Here is a 16002-nt window from a genome sequence, read left to right as displayed (position 1 = left end):
GACAATCAGTTGTAGCTGGGAGACTTGAAGACATATAATGGTAGACAATTTAATAGCATTTATCATGAGAGCTATCATGGAATTTATTCCAAAAAGTACAAAATATTTGTCTATACACCCATGTTAGCGAGAGAACTTGTAATTATAGGGTAGGAATTCACTAGTCATTTGTTTTCTTGAATTCTGCGCATGACAAAATCCATGTTGGTGGAACACACATATTCCAGCTTTTTCACTGAATTTTCTTATCCTTAACACATTTTGAAAACATCAGTGCTCCAGTGTGCAATATTACTTCAATTAAATGACTCTGGGTTATAAAGATTTATAACAAACATCATTTAAATTTAAAATCAGCACTGAATTTACTTTCAAGCTAACCTTCAGTGTGAATTACTTCCCGATACAGCTTCTGTTTGCCTAGGTAGCTCAAAGTATAAAAAATATCCAGGACTTGCCCTGACTGGTTTGGCTCAGTGGATAGAGTGTCGGCCTGCGGACTCTAAGGGTCCCAGGTTCGATTCTGGTCAAAAGCATGTATCTTGGTTGCAGGCACATCCCCAGTAGGGAGTGTGCAGGAGGGAGCTGACCGATGTTTCTCTTTCATCGATGTTTCTAACTCTCTCTCCCTTTCCCTCTCCCTTCCTCTCTATAAAAAATCAATAAAATATATATTTTAAAAAATATCGACTTTAAAGGTATTATTCTGATTTTAAACGTTTTATCTCTGCACATTGTCATATATATATCATTAAACTGGGAGAGAAGGGGACGAGGAGTAAAAGTTCATAAAGGAGTTTAAATTTGAGTCATCTTCCCCTCCCTAACTCGCCAAATTTAAACACATCCCCGAGCGCACGCACACACGTGCACACACACACGTGCACACACATACACACACGCGCACACACATGCACACATGCACACACATGCCCGCACGCGCACACACAGGCACACACACACACTTTCCTTCCAACCTCAGCTGCTGCTGACTACCTCGTTTTCCTGCACATTTGAAGTGTTATTAGTTGGTACTTAAATATATTTTTAACCATTTCTCCCATTTTCTGAGATATCTGAGTATGTTCTTTCGTAGTTTGTTTTATTTCTACCTCTGGCAATAACATTCCTGATAAAGACGTAAATCCATGGAATTTATTTCCCTTCTCAACAGTTAAAATTATTTCGTGACTGTCAGGTGCTACGGTCCCCGCCTTACCGAACTTAGTGCTCGGCGGCCAAGTGGCCACTTTAACTTTCTAGAACGAAATGCCTAGTGGGTGATCATCAGTGCTTCCCAAGTTTCTACCTGTTGCGGGGACTTGGTCAGAGGGATGAATCAGATCTGCCGAACGCGTCATTTTCCGCCCACCGTCCCTCCGCTTCCCGCAGCACCTCCGGAACGCCAGTCACCATGGCCAGCCCAGGCCCCAGGCCCGGCCCTCGGAAGGCAGGCACCCCTTGCCTGGTAACGGAGCTAGGTAATGGGACCAGGACCAGCACCAGGACCAGGACCAGGACCAGCACCAGGACCAGGACCAGGACCAGGACCAAGGGGGTGTTCCGACCCGGCGAGAAGCCGAGGAGCAGCTTCCACTTCCTGCAAAGCTAGCGGAGCGCGCAAGTAATGCCCTGGAAGAGAGGGGGCAACACAGAAGAACGTACTTTAACTCGGCTTCTATCTTGTACCCCAGATGTCTGCGCCGTCCCCTAGAACTGGGACCAACAAGCCCCTCCCTTCCCACCCCTCCGGTCTAATTCTCTGGGCTCCCTCGCCCCAGCTCCGGAGGCACGTGGTTCATCCCTGCCCGGCCCCCGCCGGGCCCCTCCCAGCGCAACCTTCCCGCAAGCCCCTTCCTCATAGCGCCTCTCGCTTCCCCTTTCCTTCGCTCTTCCGCCCCCGCTCTCCATCGTCCTTTCTGATTGGTCGAGCGCACCGGGCCTGGTCGACCAATCGGCGAGCCAGACTGGCGGCGATGGGCGTGGCCTCGGCGCCGGGGCCCTCAGATCGAGGCCGCCTCCCCCTCTCAGCCGGCAGCACATTCCGCCGCGGTTGCCGCCGCCCGGCCCCGCAGTTGTCTTTGCTGGAGCTGCCGTCGTGCCGGGTTGAGGGCGGGGGGTGGGACGGGTGGGGAGCGGAGAAGGCCGCGGCTGAAGCAGGTGACAGAGGAGGAAGGAAGCGGCGGCGCGGCGAGCGCAGCAGCTCAGGCGGCGGCCCGGTTCCTGGGAGTGTCGGTGCGGCGTGGTGGTTGGGGCGGATCCCGCGGGGCCCGGGCGGGGGAAGGAGTCACCGGCCCGGCCATGGCGGACAACGAGAAACTGGACAACCAACGGCTCAAGAATTTCAAGAACAAAGGCCGCGACTTGGAGGTAAACTCGGGGGCGCCGGCGGGGTGGGGGCCGTGGACCTCGGACTGATCTCCGCCGGGACTTCGAGTTTGGGGAGTAGGGGCGGGAGCCGTCGCCGGGCCGCGGGGGAATGGCGCTGGGGGCCGGCCCGTCCGTGACGCCTTTGCTAACGCGCCGGGAAGTTTGTGTCGGGCCTGGTCCGCCTCCGCGGGGAAGCGAGGTGCCGGGGGACGGCCGGCGCGGCCTAGGCCTGCCCGGCGGAGCCGGTCCGGCGCGGGTGTGAGGGGCTGGGCCGCGCCGCCGGGACGCCGGGCGCGGCGAGTGCGGAGGAGGCGGGTGTGCGCCGCGCCGCTTCGGCCCCGGCGCGGCCCCCATCCCGGCAGCCGCGGAGACTGGGGCTCGGGCTCTGGCACCGGCATTCGGTGCCCCGGGAAGGAGTGCGGTGGCGGGTAGGGGGAGAGGGGGCGGCGAGCGTGTGGCGACCGAGGGGGGCTCGGAACTTCCTCGGCGAGGCCCGAGGCCTCTCCACTTGAAGGCATGTTTTCCTGGTCCTCCCGACTCCCATTTTACCTCAGCCTCCTCCCGGTAGCTAAACTACAGGAGTCAACTTCGGTTTTTAAAAAACCGCCCCCGGCGTGAGGGGCCATCCCGGTGATGCTAAAACTGCCTTCCTGCGGTCTCTGTTTTCCTGTGGGCACAGCGGATTCAAGATGTGGCCACGGCGTGCCCTTTTCCAGGCAGAGGATGCCCCTTGTTTCGGCTTGCCCACAGACCTCTTTGCCCCTCCCGCTAGACCACCAGCTGCATTCTGACATGTGAAGTCCAAAGGGCTATGAAAGCTTTCATCCTCTGCTCTGCGGTATCCTTTCCCTCCACCTGCCGGGGATGGCAGTGGGGGATGGGGCGGGCTGTGGAAAGGCACCATCGCATTTTGTTATTTTAAAGGGGGCGGGGGGGGGGGGCGACGACGACCCACCGACTTTAATTAACACGTATAGCTGCTCCCGAGGTCCTTAGGCTACATAAGGTGTGTGGGTTAAACACACACACACCACAGATTTTTGATACATTTCTTCCCTGCAGTGTAAGAGTTTAGATATAGAGGGTTTGGTGGGTTTTTTTAAAAAAAAATCCATTCTGCATCTGAATCGGAAGTTTTTATGAGAAAGTGGTACAGTAATATTTTTATGTTGTTCCTCTGTACTTTTTTTTAATGCTGAGATGTTCAAATTCCCATCACCCCTCTTTGAACTTTACCCATTTGCTTGACTGAAATAGTAACTTTTTGGGGGCTTTCCACAGAGCCATTTGATCTCAAAGGTAGTTTGTGCTGTCTTCATGGGTTTCATAGTTTGAGAAACAATTCAATAGCTTGGACTAGGCTATTCTCTGTTTTAAAGTTAAAGTGGGGGGGAGGGGGAGGTGTCACAAATGACAAAACTTAAAGACATAAATACAGTTACAAAATCCAGAAAAAGGGCAATTAGGTGCTTGACAAATTCTTTTCCCTCCATTTTTAGCTACATTTTTTAAAAAATATATATTATTGTTGATTTCAGAGAGGAAGGGAGGAAAGAGAAATAGAAACATCAAAGATGAGAGAGAAGCCGAAACCGGTTTGGCTCAGTGGATAGAGCGTCGGCCTGCGGACTGAAGGGTCCCGGGTTCGATTCCGGTCAAGGGCATGTACCTGGGTTGCGGGCATATCCCCAGTAGGAGGTGTGCAGGAGGCAGCTGATCGATGTTTCTCTCTCATCGATGTTTCTAACTCTCTATCTCTCTCCCTTCCTCTCTGTAAAAAATCAATAAAATATATTTAAAAAAAAAAAAAAAGATGAGAGAGAAACATTGATCGACTGCCTCCTGCCCACCCCCAGTGGGAATCAAGCCTGCAGCCCAGGCATGTGTCCTTGACCATAATCGAACCCTGGACCCTTCAGTCCACAGGCTGATGTTCTGTCCACTGAGCCAGACGGGCTAGGGCTTGGCTACATTTTTTAATTGATACATAATTGTTACAGTTCACCCATTTAAAGTGTTTTTTGTTGTTTTCACAGAGTTGTGCAATTAACAGTACAATCACTTTTAGAACATTTTTATCACCCCAGAAAGAAACCCTAGCAGTCATTAGCAGTCACTCTGCATTTCCCATTCACTCTTTGTCTTTTAAGGTTTGCCTGTTCTGAACATCTATGTATATATATAAAAGGTTAATATGCTAAGTGTCCAACCGACCAACTGGTTGCTATGGCACGCACTGACCACCATGGGGCAGGAGCTGCCGAGTTGCAGTGATTTGGCAACAGCTGTTTTCGGGTGACACACCACGAAACCATAGAGGAGGGAGCCCGATTCCTCACAGGGCCACGTGATTCAACCTTTGGCTGTGGGTTATGTTGTTGCTGGGGCACTGTTGGTGCCAAATCTGGTTTAATGCACACTTGCATTTGCATTCCACACCTTCTAATTAATTTCCTTTCAATGTACACAAATCTGTGCACTAGCCCTCCTATCCTATATAATAAAAGGCTAATATACAAATCGACCGAAGTGCAGAACGACTGGTTGCTATGATGCACACTGACCACCAGGGGGCAGACGCTCAACGCAGGAGCTTCCCCCTGGTGGTCAGTGAGCTCCCACAGGGGGAGCACCACTCAGCCAGAAGCCGGGCTCACGGCTGGTGAGCGCAGCGGCGGTGGCGGGAGCCTCTAGTTTCATATACATGGAGATACACAATATGTGATCTTTTGTGGCTGGCTGGCTTTCAGGTAGCACCATGTTTTTAAGGTTCACACAGTAACAAGAATGTATCAGCGCTTCATTCCTTTTATAGCTGAACTAGGGGCCTGGTGCATGAATTCGTACACCAATGGGGTCCCTTGGCCTGGCCTTTGGGATTGGGCTGACACCGGCTCTCCAACATCCCCCAAGGGGGTCCCAGATTGCAAGAGGGTGCAGGCCAGGTCGAGGGACCCCACCAATGCACAATCGGGGCTGGAGAGGGACATGGGAGGTTGGCCAGCCGGGGTGGGACCGCGGGAGGGCTCCAGGGTGTGTCCAAACTGTCTCGCTCAGTCCCAATCAGCCAGAACCCAGCAGCAAGCTAACTGATCAGTCAGAGCATCTGCCCCCTTGGTGGTCAGTGCATGTTATAGCTATTGGTCAACCAGTCGACTGCCCCCCTGTGGTCAGTGCACGTCATAGCAACTGGTTGACCAGTCAACTCTCTGCCCCCGGTGGTCAGCGCACATCATAGTGAGCAGTTGAGCGGCCTTAACATATCATTAGCATATTACACTTTGATTCGTTGAACGGATGACTGGACACTTAACATAGTAGGCTTTTATTATATAGGATAATATTATACTGTATGGATATGTGACATTTTGTTTATTCATCAGTTGATGGACATTTGCATTGTTTCCACTTTTTTTTTCTATTATGCATAATGCTGCTATGAACATACACATTTTTGTGTGGACCTATGTTTTCATTTTTCTTTGGTTGTATACCTAGGAATAGACTTACTGGTTCACGTGTAACTTTATGTGTAACATTTTGTGGATTGACAGACTTTTCTTAAGTGATCCTTATTTTTTTTAATTGATGTTCCCCCTTACTGAGTATCTCTTATTTAGTCAAAATAAGACTAAGAGCTGACTCTGCATTAGAACAGTATTATAATATATGGTTTCTGAAATAACTAAAAATACACCCATTAAGCAGAATTTTTCTTTTTGAGATGTTCATAGTGCCTTATGGGCATCCTTTACAAACTTTGATAGCCTTGTGTGTACATTAGAATAGGAATATTTTCAGCTAAGGAAATGACAAATTACTGTAATGGAAAGTCATACTTTCTCCTCATTTGTGACTTACTCCAAGTCTCACATGCCTGTATTGAGATAGAAACATCTTTTATTATCCTTAGAGCACACTAGGATGGCCTATTTTATGTATTTATTAATTACATATATGTCTGTGTCTCTCAGAACACTTAATTATGCACATTTCTAAATATGGTTCTATGTTGTACTACAGCAAATTTTAAGGCAGTACTGTTTTTTGGTTTGTTTGTAATGGCATCATCTGTTTCATTGAAAAGTCTCGCAAGAAGAATGAACCAGTGCTGTCCAGTGAATTTTATTTAATCCAGTATTACCATTGTAACATGTAATCAATGTTCAAAAAAGAAATCGTTTATATTTTTTCATACTAAGTCTTCAAAATCTAGTTCATATTTTACATACACATCTATCTCAGTTTGGACAAGCTATTTATCAGGTGCTTAATAGCTGCCTGTGGCTGTCTACCTTATTGGACAGCACAGATATAGAATATAGCATATAAAGTGAAGTAATTGTAGCATTTTTCGGTTTATGATCAAACATTCTTTCAAAATTATGAAGAGTACAAAGTCCTAGAGCTTCTTTTAATCTGATCTCTAACTTTGTGACCTTGGGAAAATCAGACTTAGGGTTCTTCTTTCTCTAAAACAAGAGGTACTGTTTCATGAGTGTTGTGTAGTTTAATAGTTTGTTAGGAAGATGCCTAGCAATTCTCTGAGCATTTTATCACTTTCAGCTTTTCTCCTTGAGAGGAAGAAAGAGGGTTTAAAAGGATTCTGTGTAACTTTTTCTTTTACTCCTTTATTTGCAATTGCCTCTTGTTTTTTTCTTCTCTGTCTTCATATATAATTTAAGTTGAGCTTAAAATTAATGGGGAAAGTTTTTAAAGAGAAACATCTTATTGCTTATTGAAGAGTATTTTTGGCACAAGGAATCAGTGACTTTTCTAAAGTCATAATTTCTAAGTCATTGAGTCAAAACTTATTCATGGCTTCCAATCTCATATTTATTCCTATCTTTGATTCAGCCATACTGGCTCCTCCAAATGGGTCATGCTAACTTCTTGAGAGAGAAAAGCACCAAACAAGGCATATGTCAGTATCCATTTAAAATAGTTTACAGGAACTGTCAGATTATATCCAATCTTGGCTTCTTTAATGTAGAGGATTATCATTATTAGTTTGAGAATAGTAACTATAAGAAGGATATGCACAGTGCAACACAGGAAATGGTTAGTGACCAAACTTCAAATAAAAAATTTGTCAGGATAAAGCAAATTAAGCTCATCCAGTTTGGGGGGCGGGGGGAGGTTGGTCGTTGGTTTTGTTTTTAATCCTTACCTGAGGATATGTTTTTCATTGATTCCTAAGAGAGAAAAACGACTGGTTGCCTCCCGCACTCTCCCGACTGACCCAGAATCAAATCTGAGGCTCTTCGGTGCACGGTGCACAGGACGAGCTCTAACCAAGTGAGCTACACAGTCCAGGGCACATCTAGTTTATGTTTTAAAAGTAGAGAGGGAATTCTCTAGTAGACTTTGTAATAAACCTACATAATTTTTATAGAAGTTCTGAGAGTATCCAGTTATGAAAGTATCCAGGTTTGAATAGAACATAAATTATGTTCAGAGAATAATTAGATCTTTTTTAAAAATACAAATTTTATTAATTTTTTTTTACAGAGAGGAAGGGAGAGGGATAGAGAGTTAGAAACATCGATGACAGATAAACATAGATCATCTGCCTCCTGCACACTCCTTACTGGGGATGTGCCCACAACCAAGGTACATGCCCTTGACCAGAATCAAACCTAGGACCCTTCAGTCCGCAGGCCAACGCTCTATCCAATTAGGGCAAGAATAATTAGATCTTATAAACACACAACTTCAAGGAAAAAAACTCACCCTGAATACAAAAGAATATTAAAATACTGGAAACTTGATTGTCCACACAACATAAAATACGAAGTCAGCTTGAACTTAAAAAAAAAAATAGTTTCTTGGGGAGTTTAATGAATTTATCAGCTATTTTGTTTAGAAATGGCCTTGGTGATTTGTTAAGTAGTACAGAGTGAAAAGCATTGTTAAGCAATTAAGTCTTGTTAACTTTTAGAGGCTGACCTCTCTCATCACAAATCATGGAACATATTTACTATACTTAAAAAAACTACTGTCTAATTTTTCATATAATAGTCCAAGCATGTAACACTATGAAACATTTGATAGAAATATAGTTCAAAATTAAATTATTGTTTTCATGCGTCCTGTCAGTTTTCCTAGTTTACAAGGCAACCAATTTCAGAATTGCTTCATTGAAAATTTCTTAAGCGATAACAAGATGTCTTTCATAGTCACTAGTATGTCAAATGAATATTCAAGATTAGAAAAATTGTAGGAGTGATTTAGCTTTAAAGAATGAAACTAGCCGAAACCGGTTTGGCTCAGTGGATAGAGCGACGGCTTGGGGACTGAAGGGTCCCAAGTTCGATTCCGGTCAAGGGCATGTACCTGGGTTGCGGGCACATCCCCAGTGGGAGATGTGCAGGAGGCAGCTGATCGATGTTTCTCTCTCATCGATGTTTCTAACTATCTCTCTCCCTTCCTCTCTGTAAAAAATCAATAAAATATATTTTTTTTAAAAAAAGAATGAAACTAGCCGAAACCGGTTTGGCTCAGTGGATAGAGCATCAGCCTGCAGACTGAAGGGTCCCAGGTTCGATTCCGGGTCAAGGGCATGTACCTGGGTTGCGGGCATATCCCCAGTAGGAGATGTGCAGGAGGCAGCTGATCGATGTTTCTCTCTCGTCGATGTTTCTAACTCTCTATCTCTCTCCCTTCCTCTCTGTAAAAAATCAATAAAATATATTTTTAAAAAAAAGAATGAAACTAGAAAAAATGTGTAAGTAGTTTTTAAACATTGATTCCTAATACCTGATAGTGGTTATGGGTCCTTAAAATATTTTTAAATGTTTACTGGAACAGCATTCATCTACTTTAGGCAATAATAACAATGAGAGCTTGTGAAATCTAACCTTGAATGATGATTTTGGTACTTGCTGGCTTAGTCTTGGAACAGAGGAGAAATGGGATCGAAGGGAACTCTTTGAGTACCTCTTGTATATGCTTTTAATTGTATTCTCATTTCTCTCAATCTTATAAGCAGAAATTATTAATCTTATAGAAAAAAAACTCTAGAGTTAAGAGACTTAATAGCATAACATTCAAGGGAATGATTTTAATTCACGTGTGCCAAAGTCTATACTGTTTATATTGTGCCGTATTACCTCCAACTTCTCTCAGCCTTAATACAGATCTCAAAGTTGATTAAAAGGTTCCATGTAAAAGCATCTAGCATAGTCCCTGGGGTATAAAAGGTATTCAGTGTTTCCTTTTTTCCCAGAGTGATTTTTAGAAATCAATGTATCATTTGCGGGCTTTACACTCTAGGGAACACAATCCATATACTAAGCTTACCCTTTAGGTTTACTAAAAGACAGGGCTAGGGAAGACTCCTTTCTATTACAGTTAATATGAGAACAATATATTAGCACACACTAAACGTCAATATATATACGTGCTTGTAATGGTCTTAGTTCAGAAGTTTTCAAAGCTTTGGGATCAAGAACTGTTTATACTGTTAAAAATTAAGAATCTAAAAGAGTTTTGTGCATTCTCCCAATGCACCATTTTAGAAATGAAAACTTAAGAATTTAAAAAATTAGCTCATATAAAAATAATAATAAAGCTATTTTATATAATTATAAGTTTCTAATGAAAAATGACTTATTTTCCAAAACCCCTAAAATTTGATGGGAAGACTGGCCATGTTTAACTTTTTTTTTTTTCCAGGTATCAACATTTGACTCAGAAATAACTAGCTAGCTGGATTCTCCTATGTCTAAATTTAGTCTTGACGTATGCTGTTTTGGTTGAAGTATATGAAGAATATCCAAGTTGAAAAGGGGAGGCAGTTGAAAAAGCAATGGTTTAATAGCCGTTTTAGATAATTATGAGAATTACTCTTTGATACTATACCATAACTTCACAAGTAGTAGTTTCTTCAAGGTTAGTTGCAATTTGCAATTTGAAGCCACATCAGAGAACTTGTCTTACTGTTACATTGAAATTCATTTCTTGCATTTGGTATCTTTTACTCATGTTTGATTTTATAACATCATGTATTGGTCATTTGGAAAATATTAGTTCATTGAGTTATATAGCTCTTCCAAATGCTGATACATTTTTATCATATAATGGAAATCCACAATTGTTAATGTCACCACATGGTTCATCAGAAAAATCTTAAATATTGGGAATCTGTCAAGCTCACAGTGGTGGATACAAGTTCTCTAAAAATCTTATTTTCACTTGAAAGCTCAACTTTTGTTATTAACAATAAATACTGTAAGTTGTTTCCTTGAAGCCAAAGCTCACTTTGCTCATTTTTGTGAAAACATCTGCCAGGCACTGTCTGAGTGACCATAATTTGTCGCTCTTGTAAGTAAAAGTGGTTTTCCATGAAAACAATGGCCAGTTCAATTCTCAGCTCATACAATTGCACAAATACTTTTTCCTTGAAACAGTCATCCTATTCCAGAAGTGCATATGCTCCAAAAGTTGTTTATGTGTAGTCCATATTTTATCACAAAATTTTAGAAAGAAAAAGTTCGGGGGGAGGGGGGGCTTGTTGTTTTTTTTAACCTGAAATACAGTGACTACTGATATAGCTTGGTGATACTGTTTTAATTCATGGTAAAGCACCCACTGAGTTTCATTGCACTGCAAATGTTAAACACAATAAGGAAGTATTAGTAGTAATATTTTGAAATAGTTTTGATCTTGACCCTCTGAAAAGGTCTCAGTGTCCCCACAGGGGCCCGTTGACTGCCATTTTTGTTTATTGTTGCTTCTGTTACTAGTGACCATCAAGTTATTACGGTTCTTAAAAGGCTTGATAGTATTACAGTTAAAGAACATGGACTGTGGAATTACATCTGGATTTGAACCCTGATTCCTCCATCTAGTAGATATGGAAGTGATCCTAAGAATTCCTGGCATATAGTACCTACAGAGTGAAAGGAAGCTCTTTGTATTTCTACCAACTTGCTTCATCATGCATTACATCCCAATAACACCACCAACACCACCACCATGTTCCCTGTTAGAGTAGCATTTTGTTTGCAATTCCTTTTCTAATGGTGTGCACCATAATTCAAATCACATCACGTGAATTGGGGAAGGCTTCCTTTTCCCTTCATTAGCACTCAAGTGAAAGCCTACTTTCTCCTCTGTGCTTTAACCAAATTGTTTCAAAATTACTAGTCTGACTTCATTTTTCTAATTCTGTGTTATAAGTAAATTAGTAAATACTTTATGTACATTTTGTAACTTTTCCCAGATTATAAATTTAACCAGAAAATAGCTCTAATTCACAATGAACAATGATCTAAGGTCATAGACATGTGCTGGTAATACAATAATAGCTTGACTATCTTAAATGCTAAACTTATTTCTATTACTGTTTATTTACATTAGAACAAAATTTGAGTAGTTTTCACTTTTACTCCAAATTTAATTTACATTCAACTTAAAAATTACATCTTCAGTAAAGGTTATATTTTGACAAACTTGGAATTTCATTAAATTTTTATTCACTAAAGTCACAATCCTAAAATAATGTGGTGTGTCATAATTTGGTGATAGACTATGAATCACTTTCTAATATTAAAGGAAAAAAAGGCCTACCTCAGTTTTTCTGTTCTTCAATGTAATCTTTAGTTACTCATATCTACTCTTAATACTTGTTTTATTTTTTATAGCTTTGTTTGTTTGTTTCTTAAATTAGGTGTTACTTGCATTTACTTATAGTAGTTGTATCCTGAAAGACCTAGAGGTAGTCCCTACTTGGTTATATTAAATGAACATTTCCTGTTTGCCACCCATCCTACCTATTTACCCTGGGCCTCTTTAGCCACTTTCCACAGCTATTCCTGGTCCAGGAATACAAGCAAAGATTTTTATTTAAGATTTTCAAATAATGGTTACATCATTCTTGGTTCTCTAGTAAGTATGAAAGCCAGTGTTTTCTGGCTTTCTTTAGATTAGTGGCATTAAGGATACCATGAACTCTTTTTTTCCATAATGTTGATATTGAAAGTTAGGTTTGATAGCTTTAGGCTGAAAGCGCTGACTTTTTAATATTATGTAGTTATGTTTTAGGGAACAGAAACCTAGCTCAAATTAGTTTAAGTATAATAGGGGAATCTGGCTCTCATAACTTTGGAGGTCCACTGCCACAGCTGGCATTAATTATAAGAGTACTAGTGGAAGTCTGAAGGACTCTGATTGAACAAGGTTTGATTGCATGCTTAGACCTGAATTAATTGCTGTGGGCAAAAGAATGTGGTTCTGTGATTGGCTAGCACAAGGTCATGTGCCATTTGTCCAGCTGTGTATGTGTGTTCACACATGTGTGTTGGAGATTGGGAAGGGTGTTGAAACCACCACTAAAACCAGGTTTTCCAAATGAATGAGGAATCTTAGAGTAAAGAAGAAAGGAAGAGGAGAGAAACCAAGATGGCGGCATAGGTTAACACCGGAGATTGCTGCCTCGAACAACCACTTCAGAGATATAACTAAAGGACAGAACGGACATCATCCAGAACAACAGGAAGGCTGGCTGAGTGGAAATTCTACAACTAGGAGGAAAGAGAATATCATACCCAGACTCAGAGGAGGCGCAGTGCTGAAGTGAAATACTCAGGTGCGGAGTACGCGCGCACGGAGCGGGCTGGCGGCTAGGGCGCGGTTGTTGTTTTCAATCGGGAGGGAGTTTCAGACTCTGAGCTCCAGATCCGGGCGAGTCGCTGGGGACCCAGACTCAAACGGGAGAGGCAGGACTGTCTGGCTTCGGTCGGAACTCGAAGGCAGCTTTCTCTCCGAGATTTGCAGCGGTTGCTGGGACTCTGCGAGGCAGAGCACCTAGGGACGGAACTGAGAGCAGCCATAACTGCTTGCTCCGTCCGCCCTGCAGATTCCCGGGGACCCGCCCCGCCCAAGCCCTGCGCAGAGCCATTTGCCAGATAGCTTCAGGCAAACACTAGATTAGCACCGCCCTAGAGATCCAGCACAGAAGCTCTCCCACTGCAGACACAGCTGACTCTCAATAGCCAGTTAGCCTGGAGGTCAAATCACCCCTGGTATTGCCGACAACAATCAAGGCTTAATTACAACAAGACTGCACACAAAGACCACTAGGGGGTGCACCAAGAAAAGATAAAAAAAAATGCGGAGACAAAGAAACAGGACGCAAATGTCAGAAATGGAAGATACAGAGCTCAAAACCACACTTTTAAGGTCTCTCAAGAACTGTCTAGAAGCTGCCGATAAACTTAGTAAGGCCCTCGAAAAGACTGGTGAGACCGCCGATAAATGTAGTGAGATCCTCAAGAAATCTAATGAGACCCTCAATGTTGTGATAAAGAACCAACTAGAAATTAAGCATACACTGACTGAAATAAAGAATATTATACAGACACCCAACAGCAGACCAGAGGAGCGCAAGAATCAAGTCAAAGATTCGAAACGTGAAGAAGCAAAAAACACCCAACTGGAAAAGCAAAATGAAAAAAGAATCCGAAAATACGAAGATAGTATAAGGAGCCTCTGGGACAGCTTCAAGCGTACCAACATCAGAATTATAGGGGTGCCAGAAGATGAGAGAGACCAAGATATTGAAAACCTATTTGAAGAAATAATGACAGAAAACTTCCCCCACCTGGTGAAAGAAATAGACTTACAGGTCCAGGAAGTGCAGAGAACCCCAAACAAAAGGAATCCAAAGAGGACCACACCAAGACACATCATAATTAAAATGCCAAGAGCAAAAGACAAAGAGAGAATCTTAAAAGCAGCAAGAGAAAGAAACTCAGTTACCTACAAGGGAGTACCCATACGACTGTCAGCTGATTTCTCAACAGAAACTTTGCAGTCCAGAAGGGAGTGGCAAGAAATATTCAAAGTGATGAATACCAAGAACCTACAACCAAGATTACTTTATCCAGCAAAGCTATCATTCAGAATTGAAGGTCAGATAAAGAGCTTCACAGATAAGGAAAAGCTAAAGGAGTTCATCACCACCAAACCAGGATTATATGAAATGCTGAAAGGTATCCTTTAAGAAGAGGAAGAAGAAGAGAAAGGTAAAGATACAAATTATGAACAACAAATATGCATCTATCAACAAGTGAATCTAAGAATCAAGTGAATAAATAGTCTGGTGATCATAATAGAATCAGGGACATAGAAAGGGAAAGGACTGACTATTCTTGGGGGGGAAAGGGGTGTGGGAGATGTGGGAAGAGACTGGACAAAAATCGTGCACCTATGGATGAGGACAGTGGGTGGGAAGTGAGGGCGGAGGGTGGGGCGGGAACTGGGAGGAGGGGAGTTATGGTGGGGAAAAAGAGGAACAAATGTAATAATAAAGATTTAATTTAAAAAAAAAGAAGAAAGGAAAAAAAATGTATTGAAAACAAAATTATGAAGTACTACCATCCAGTACAGATGTAGAATGGTTCCCTATTTTGCCTTTGAATATTATGTGGAGATGTTCTTTGTATTACAAATCTATCTGTAGAAATGAGTTCATTGTTGATCAACTTTTTCCTCAAACATCTTATATCAAAGTGGTCGCATTTTTTCTCTTAATGTCTTGAACAGTTTTTTCCAATTCTCTTTTGTTCTCCAGCTTTAAAACAGTAACAGTATTCTCTTTATATTATGAAAAAGCTTGTTTAGGGCCAATGAACAAATAAAAGATGTGATCAATATCATTAGTCATTGGGGAAATGTATCTCAAAACCGTAATGATACCACTTCACACTTACTAAGATGGCTGTAATCAAAAGACAAACACAAGTGATGGTGAGGATGTGGAGAAAATGGAACCCTTAGACATGGCTGATGGGAATGTAAAATGGTGGTACCACTTTGGAATGCAGGTTGGCATAAACTCAAAAAGTTTAATGGCAATTACACTTCTAGGTATAAACCCAAGAGACTTGCAAACAAGTGTCTGCACAAAAACTTGTACATGAATGTTCATAGTAGTCTTACGCATTATAGCCAAAACATGGAAACAAACCCAAATGTCCATCACCTGATGAATGAGTAAACAAAATGTGGCACATCCATACAATGGAATATTATTCTGCCATAAAAAGAAATACTGCTACATGCAACAACATGGATGAATCTTGAAAACATTTTTCCAATCACAAAAGATCACTTATTCTGTAACTAGATGCCCAAAGCATAAAATTCGTGCACAGGTAGGGTCCCTAGTGGCTGCCAGCTGCTGGCCAGGGCCTTCCTTCATTCCATACCGTCCCCTGGTGGTCAGCACACGTCATAGCGAGCGATTGAACTCCCGGTCAAACTCCTGAGGGAACATGTTGCATATTAGGCTTTTATATAGAGAGATTCCATTTGTATGAAATGTCCAGGATGGGCAAATCCATAGAGAAAGTAGATTAGTGCTTGGTGGTACCTGGGACAGGGAGATAGGGAGTGACTGCTAATGGATATGGGGCTTTTTATGGTGAAGATTGATGTGCAAGTTTTTAAACATACTGAAAACCACAGAAATGTACCCTTTAAGTGGGTGAATTGTTTGGTGTATGAATTATATCTCAATAAAGTTGTATGTTTTAAAAAAAAAAGAAAACACCGCAAAGCTGAATTAAGAGAAATAAGTAGAGGCTTTACAACTTTCTACTACTGGAGGTCACAGGGGGAACTCTT

General features: G+C 42.4%; 1 protein-coding gene across 1 annotated transcript in view; it reads left to right on the top strand.

The window, feature by feature from the left end:
- Positions 1-1984: 1984 nt before the first annotated feature.
- KPNA4 (karyopherin subunit alpha 4) overlaps positions 1985-16002 on the top strand; it is a 54080-nt gene continuing 40062 nt past the window's right edge. The window contains exon 1 of the mRNA XM_081086780.1: positions 1985-2370. Coding sequence (XP_080942906.1) covers positions 2302-2370 — 69 coding nt within the window. The 5' untranslated portion in view covers positions 1985-2301. The remainder of the gene's footprint in view (positions 2371-16002) is intronic.

The sequence above is a fragment of the Myotis nattereri genome (assembly GCF_964212035.1).
Source record: "Myotis nattereri genome assembly, chromosome: 3".
Taxonomy (NCBI): domain Eukaryota; kingdom Metazoa; phylum Chordata; class Mammalia; order Chiroptera; family Vespertilionidae; genus Myotis; species Myotis nattereri.
This window is presented reverse-complemented; position numbering and strand designations above follow the sequence as displayed.